General features: G+C 29.7%; 1 protein-coding gene across 1 annotated transcript; it reads left to right on the top strand.

The window, feature by feature from the left end:
* Positions 1-429: 429 nt before the first annotated feature.
* On the top strand, positions 430-6045 carry LOC110652872 (phenylalanine--tRNA ligase, chloroplastic/mitochondrial). The gene is made up of 10 exons (XM_021808485.2): positions 430-816; positions 1300-1490; positions 1600-1806; positions 1895-2012; positions 2187-2263; positions 3433-3612; positions 3786-3830; positions 3952-4056; positions 5633-5746; positions 5844-6045. Exons 1-10 carry the CDS (start codon positions 612-614, stop codon positions 5892-5894), a joined length of 1293 nt encoding a protein of 430 aa, XP_021664177.2. The 5' UTR covers positions 430-611; the 3' UTR covers positions 5895-6045.
* The last annotated feature ends 1894 nt before the right edge of the window (positions 6046-7939 follow it).

Below are 7939 nucleotides of genomic sequence, written 5' to 3'. Positions count from 1 at the left end.
GGAAGAGAAAAGTGTAGGTGCAGACGAGAGAAGAAAGATAAGAAAAGAGAAATAAAAAAATATAAGAGAAAAATAAATAAAAGAGAATTAATGTAGTTTATGTATAAAAATTATTAAAAATGATTAAAAAATTAATAAAATTAAATTATCGAAATTAATTAATATAATTTTTAAAATATAAGAATTAACTAATTAATTTAACTAAATAAATTATTAAATAATATTTTAATTGATGTTTAAATTTATTTATTAATAAAAAATTTAATAAAAATTAAATAATTTAATAAAAATAAAATATATATATTAAAAGGTACTTCTTTCTGTATAAGAGATTAAGTAATTAGTTTCTACTAAATAATAATTTTCCTCAAGAGAAAAGACAGGATGTGTGTATTCATTACCCGAATTCACCAGATCCGTGACCCCAAATGGACAAATCGCTCACATTTCCGTCACTCCTTCCCTATCATTAGCGGATTAAAAACCGGCCCTTCCCTTCTTCCTCTTCCTTCCGAACATGGAGTCTCTATGAGAACCCATTGAGACTGCGGATTGAATGTGGTATTTTCTATGGTTTGAGAGATTGTTTCTCTCTCAGAAAGTGGGGAATCATGGCAACGGCGTTTTCGCTTGCACACTACACTCTCTTTTCCCTCAGAACATCGTCGCTCTTTCTCCATAGAAGAAGAAATGCCTTTAATCACTTCTCCGTGCCTTTCTCTAGCTCCTCATCTCTCTCTACTACTGATAAAAGAAAGTGCAGACGACTTGTCGTTTCTATTCTCGAACTAGGTGGAGTCAAGATTGCTAAAGATGGTATGACTTTTAGCCCCTTCTTAAATCTTCCGTATTCATTAACTTCTGGGTTATTGAATGACTAATACTACTATTACCACTTTTATCATATTATTATTTTAATTGCTGCTGATTTTTTTTTAATCTAATTCTTTTTCTGGTAAGTTCTTGTGGGTAGTTGGTGGCAATGGTAATCATGTAGTGGGTTTGGATTTTAATCCTTGTATTAAGAACAAAATCTTGCAATTTGTGCAAATTTTACTTTGGGTTCTGAGTCTAGCCGGAGTGTTACGATTTTGATGCTCTCATTCTCGCTATTTCTCTTGTGCTGTTTTAGTGTTTGTAGAAAATTTGTTCCCAATCATTGGCTTCACATATATGTTTTAAACAAGTAGGTTTTTATTACATAGTCAACAATCAATGCCTGTCTGGTACTTTTTCATCACACTGTATCAAGTTATACTCTTCATATAATTATTATATTTTGGATATTGGTGTTTGCAGATGTGGTTAGAGATGATCCCACCAACAATGTTCCGGATACAATTTTTTCAAAACTTGGAATGCAACTTCATAGGAGGAATCAACACCCAATTGGGATTTTGAAGAATGCAATATATGAGTATTTTGACACCAATTTCTCAACCAAGTTTGATAAATTTGATGAACTCTGTCCACTAGTTTCTGTAAAACAGGTAAAAATAAATTGGAAATTAACATTGCTTTGCTTTTTAAGATATTAACTTTTCTATTCTCAAAGTGCTGTAGTGCTTTTCTTAGTGAGAAAAGATGTACTTCTTGCAGAATTTTGATGATGTCTTGGTTCCTGCTGATCATGTAAGTAGGAGCTATAATGACACATACTATGTTGACTCTCAAACTGTCTTGAGGTGTCATACGAGTGCGCATCAGGCAGAGCTATTAAGGGAGGGCCACACTCATTTCCTAGTAACCGGAGATGTCTACCGTAGAGATTCTATTGATTCAACTCATTACCCTGTTTTCCATCAGGTTCATTATCTGTGATTTTGCAATCATGGTTTTCTGTCCACCGCGCTTTTATTCTTTTCTGTGATAAAGTTATTTTGTTACTGCACAGATGGAAGGTTTTCGTGTTTTCTCTCCAGATGAATGGGAGCCCTCTGGCTTGGATGCCACATCTTATGCTGCTGAGGATTTAAAGAAATGTCTCGAGGGTTTGGCTAGGCATTTATTTGGTAATAATAAAAATTGTTAAGTAAATGTAAATGTGTAGATGATGCTATAAATTGCTGCTACAGTCATAATGTTTGGGATTCAGGAATTATTTTCCTTGTTATAGTCAACAATTGTTTTGTCCAGGATATATTATTATTTTGATCATATTTAGTCAATTTTGTTAAAAATGTCAGGTGCTGTGGAGATGCGCTGGATTGATACTTATTTTCCATTCACCAATCCTTCTTTTGAGTTAGAGATATATTTTAAGGTATTATGTTTATCTTCATCATTTTAATATGAAAGGCATTGCATGCAATCACTCTTTCTCATTATTCTGATTTAGCTTAGCATCAACAAACATAACCTGCTGTACCACTAGTCTGCATGTGCAGTGCATTATATAAAATAAATTGATCTAATAATTTGTCTTGTAGCTCCTGGGGGTGTTAGGCAAGGTGATCCATGGTTTTCTAGTTAATGATCTAATTTAGTTTAGCCATATTAATAGAACTCAATCTTTACGTATTAATATGACTAAATCTATTAAGTTGAAACAGAATAACTCTAATCTTGATTTGCAATCAACAAATCTATGGTAAAATGCCCTTTCAGCATTGATTTGGGCTACTAGCTTCTGACACTTTGTTGCATTCTATACTCTAGAGGTTTGCTAAAAATGATTGCTTTCTATTAATTTGTGCCAAACAATGTTCTATTATTTCCTTTTTCTTTTCATTTTAATATCTCATACTATATGTGCTATGTTAGAAGGGGACATTGTGAAATTTGGAAAACAATTAAAATATGTGCATCATTTCGAATACTTGGGTTATGAATTTAATGTTAAGTTTTTTTTTTAATCTTTTTTTCATTTTATGAACATTATAACATCAATACATGTTTGTGTTATAAATTTCCAATTTAAGGACTGTTAAAATTCAATACATGTGGACCCTATCTCGAGTTTGAATACACACCATCTTGGTTTGAATTCCATTGACTGCTGTTGAAGTTTCTCATTGGTGGGCAATACAGAAGCCCTACTATAAATCCCCAGTGATGCGTAGGCTTTCCTTGGCCATAGGATGGGGATACCCCTCCTACCCCCAAAATTTTCAATATGAAAAAAAAAAAAATCAGTACGTTTTTGGACCAAGGACCTAAATTAGGGTATTTATATTTAAAAAGTAGGACCAAGTATTTTTATATGGTTCAAAATTTTGGAACAAAAAAAGGGGGTAATATCTTGGTGATGTGGATTGTGGACAGTATGTGAACAACTAAACCATATTAAAACACTCTTTTGGCATGTATAGCATAGAATGGACCCTTGAGAAAACTTGATGCTGGCTTTGCATTGCAAATATTAGGGATTGCTTTATTAACCAGAAATAGGATTGCGTTTGACTCACTGGTTGATGGACAATCATTTTTCAGGAGAACTGGTTAGAAGTCTTAGGTTGTGGTGTGACAGAGCAAGAAATTTTAAGGAGAAATGGCAGACCTGATAATGTCGCTTGGGCTTTTGGACTTGGATTGGAGCGCCTGGCAATGGTTCTGTTTGACATACCTGATATACGGCTTTTCTGGTCAAATGATGAGCGCTTTATTTCTCAGGTAAGTCATGAATTACGATACTTTTGGCTGATTTTTCGTCCTCTGATTTATTTATGTTTAAGTTGAGTTCATTTGAACTTTGAATATTTTAATGCCACAAGTTGACATTTATGGTATCTCTATGATCTAGTATGCCAAGTAACTAATTTGAAGGTGTTTATCCTTTCATGTAGTTTTGTAGTGGCCAATTGGGCATCAAGTTTAAGCCATTCTCAAAGGTGTGATTATTTTTACCCCTTATGCAATACATTCCCTTTTTCTTTTTCTCCTTCTCTGTGTCATTTAGAAAGACTGGCTGAGCAGAATTTGGAGACTTTAATGTAGAAATTTCTTTTGCAGTATCCTCCCTGTTATAAAGACATGAGTTTTTGGATCAATGAATCATTCACTGAAAATAATTTATGTGAAGTTATCAGAGGAGTTGCTGGCGATCTTGTCGAGGAGGTATGCACATAGATATGTGCTTTTTATATTATTAATATATGTGAATTTGTTCAATCATTCATTTATTAGCCATATTATGTTAGCTGCATGTCATATTAGTATGTTCCATGCCATTTTGTGCCTGCAAGTGGGTAGCATTTATTTCTGGTTACAAAATCCTTTTGCACAATTAGTTACAGGATATGGAATTATGTTAAATACGTTAGGGAAAACTGTTGGAATATATGGCTTGTGGGAACAAGTCCTACATCGGCAGTGTACAAAAAAAATTAAAGGACATATAAGTGTTGGCAAATGAAGGCCAATTTGGTAATGGAGAGCCTAGTTTGAAGCCCAGTTCAGCATGGAGACTTGTCTATTTATTAATGTATTTTCCTTAGCTCTGAATTTCAACATGGTATCAGAGCGGTGAGTCCTAACGACTGTAGATTCGGGACCTAAAAGCATGGTGGGCTGACCCCTAGTGAGCTAGACTCTATGAGCTGAGCTAATCAAGCTAGATTCAAATGGATCCCTGGGCTAGCCCAAGGAGCTAGACCTTGAGGGGAGAGTCAAGAGGAGCCAGACCCCAATTAGATGGGCCACCCCATGCAATATAAAGTGGCAACTGAGCCAGTGAAGTCTGAACCAAGCTTAGTTGCACTTGAGGGAGGGTGTTGAAATATATGGCTTGTAGGAACAAGTCCCACATTGGCAATGTACAAGAAAATTAAAGGGTATATAAGTGTTAGCAAACCAAACCAAAATGGCTTGGTCATGGAGAGCCCAGTCCAGCATGAGACTTACCTGTTTATTAATCCACACTTCTTGGTCCTTGATTTCAGTAAAAACAAATAAAGTTATTTTATTGCATTAGATATATCCTCACATATTCCAAGTATTATGAAAAAGCTTAGTGTTGGTGGTTGTAAAGTGCTTGTGTATGCTAAAGTAATTGTTGCTGGAAGTTCTGAAGTGTGGTTCTAAATGCTGAGGGTTTAATTGGCATAAATCAAAGGATGCATTTTATAGCAAGTTATGTGAGCCTTTTATCCCTTGTCAGTGGAGCAGCAAGGAACTTGCTTGGTGAGTCTATGATAACTTGTTTTCTATTCGTTTATCTTTTAATACGCTAGGTAATGATACTAAATTTTGGTGGGTTTGAGTTGAGGGAGAGTTTATTATATCTAATTATCTATCAGTCCTTATATTTTTCTGTGAACCATTTTAAGGTCTTCCTGAGGTGCTTTTACATAATCTTCTGTTTTAAATTTAGGTGAGGGATGATTATTCTTTTTCTGTCCATTTTTATTTTTTACTGCAATTTGAGTTTGGTCAAGAAAGCTGTTTGTTTATCTCTCTTGAGAATGCAACCGTGCTGGACTGAGGGAGTAAATAGATTTGCCAACTCGAAGTTCAATCTAGACGTATCTGTTGCTCATTTCATGTGGGTTTAGACTCCAGAGTTTTTTATACGATTGAATACTTGTTGTCATTATACTAAAAATATTGAGATATTGGCTCAGCAGTATATCTGTGTTATAGATGCCAGTTTTCTTATGCGGTTGGTCTGAATTTTTGTTTATTTGTGTCTCAGGTGAGCTTGATAGATAATTTTACCAACAAGAAAGGAATGACAAGTCACTGTTATAGGATAGCTTATCGCTCTATGGAACGTTCACTAACAGATGAGGAAATTAATGATTTGCAGGTATTTCATTGAGGATTGTTCATTTTCATTAATTTATTTATTTTCCCATATGGTTAATAGTCTGAAATATAACTATCACTTGAAAATCTGATTGCAGTGGAATGTGAGAGAACAAGTGCTGAACAAGCTAAATGTTGTTTTAAGATGAGACTTTCTTGGCATCTCAAAATGTGTGAAGTTCTTTGGTAATACAGTTAGAGATGACAAGCCTTTATTTTGTAGCAATTGTCATTTTGTTTGATAAATCCATGCTATTATTTTTGTTCTCTGTAAGGCATCCTGATATATTTTTAAAGGTTTAGTGAAAAAAAAAAAAAAAAATTTTGCATTCATATTCCATACTTTTAAGTTTGGAAAAGAATATCAATAAGTTTTTGTATTTTCATAAGAAGGCTAATTAAGTCCAAAAATTAAGTTTTAGTTCAAATAAGTTTTCGTACTTTCTAATAAGTTTAATAAATTTACACTTAATAAAATATTATTTTTTAATAGTAAAATATTTTTTTTAAATTTTAAATATTAAATATTATTTATTAATTTTAAATAAAATAAAATTAAAAAAAGAAATTGAAAAACATGTCAACAAAAATTGTTTGATATTAAATTTTTTATTTTTAATATTTCTTATTTAAAACCATAAAAAGTTATTATTTTATTATTAAAAAATAAAATTTTATTAGATATAAATTTATTTGGAGTCTGTTTGATTTAATCATAACTAATAGTTATTGTTGATATTTCATATCTATTAATAATTAATTTATATTAGGTGTTTAATAAAATTGTATTTAATAGTTATTTTGTTGATATTTAAAATGATTAATAATAATATATTTTTTATAATTTATTTTAATATTGAGATAAATGTATTATTTATGTTAATAATAAAATAAATATATAATTATTAATTTATTATATTATATTATTTATTTTATTATTAAAATATAATTTTTAGAATTTATTATTATAATATAAAAATTAAAATTAAATAATTTAAAAAATGTAATTGTAAAATAATTCTTTATTTAAATGTGTTTAAGTATCCATATCAATCAAATGCAGTAGCTAAAATTATAATTAAACTTAAAAAAATATATATGTATATATAAATCCAATAACCTAAGAAATAAGCAACAACCAAAGATTTTCTATCATGAAAAATACTTCATTCATCAGACACGTAAGTGTTAAAGAAAAAGGAAAATTGAAGTAATATAATATTGGTCAGATCCATATTTGATTGATATAGAAGCCAGCAGCATATGAGGAAGAATTTATAAATGGATTCTGTAATAATTAAAAATATAGTGGGTATTTTTGTCAAAAGTGCACAACAGTTCATGAACGACTGTATAACTAGTAGTCTTTTTTAAATTTTTATTGAATAAATAAATTTAATTATTTAAATATTTATCAGATATCAATTATTGAATACATCTGATAGTTGATAAACACTTAAATAGCTAAATCAAATATCTCTTAGTCTTAATTAAAAATAAATGGATTTATTTAATTCAAAACTTAATTTTAAATTTATTTAGCCCTTCGTTAAAAGTATAAAGAGTTATTTGATCTTTTTTCATTTTAATTTTAGTAATTATTTTATATAATATATATAAATGATAATTAGAGGAAAATATTAGAATTTCCCAAAATACTATTTATTATTTATAATTATATTTTTTTTCTTATCAAAATAATTTTAGAGTTTATATAAATTTAAAATTTTTATTCTTATTTATATTTAAATTTTACTTAATTAATTTTTTTATAATTTAAAATATTTATTTATATTTATAAAATTAAATATTCTTATATAATATATAAAAGTAGAAAGGTTGAGATTTTCAAAAATACTTTTCATTATTTTTATCATTTTCAAAAATATCAAAAATGTATTTATAGCAATAGGGAAATAATTCATCATCAATAAAATCTATTAATGACAAATTCATATCACTTATCACTAAATACCATTTAGCAATAAAAAATTCGTCACTAATAATTTTAACAAATAGAAGCTTTTTATATATTATCATCACTAATAACTTTTAGCAACAAAAAATTTATCTCTAAGTCCCTAATAATGTCAATTTATATGATATATTATATCTTACTGATAACTTTTCACGATGAATTATTTATCATTAAATATTTAATAATTTTAATTTCTATCATTATAATAATTAATAT

This window comes from Hevea brasiliensis, chromosome 10 (assembly GCF_030052815.1).
Source record: "Hevea brasiliensis isolate MT/VB/25A 57/8 chromosome 10, ASM3005281v1, whole genome shotgun sequence".
NCBI classification, from domain to species: domain Eukaryota; kingdom Viridiplantae; phylum Streptophyta; class Magnoliopsida; order Malpighiales; family Euphorbiaceae; genus Hevea; species Hevea brasiliensis.
This window is presented reverse-complemented; position numbering and strand designations above follow the sequence as displayed.

Bases quoted from the DNA above. Each gene is read 5' to 3' on its own strand.
- LOC110652872 (XM_021808485.2), top strand. From the start codon at position 612: ATGGCAACGGCGTTTTCGCTTGCACACTACACTCTCTTTTCCCTCAGA. The intron at 1,491-1,599 runs GTAAAAATAAAT...TACTTCTTGCAG, and splicing joins CACTAGTTTCTGTAAAACAG to AATTTTGATGATGTCTTGGT. The intron at 3,831-3,951 runs GTGTGATTATTT...TTTCTTTTGCAG, and splicing joins AGTTTAAGCCATTCTCAAAG to TATCCTCCCTGTTATAAAGA.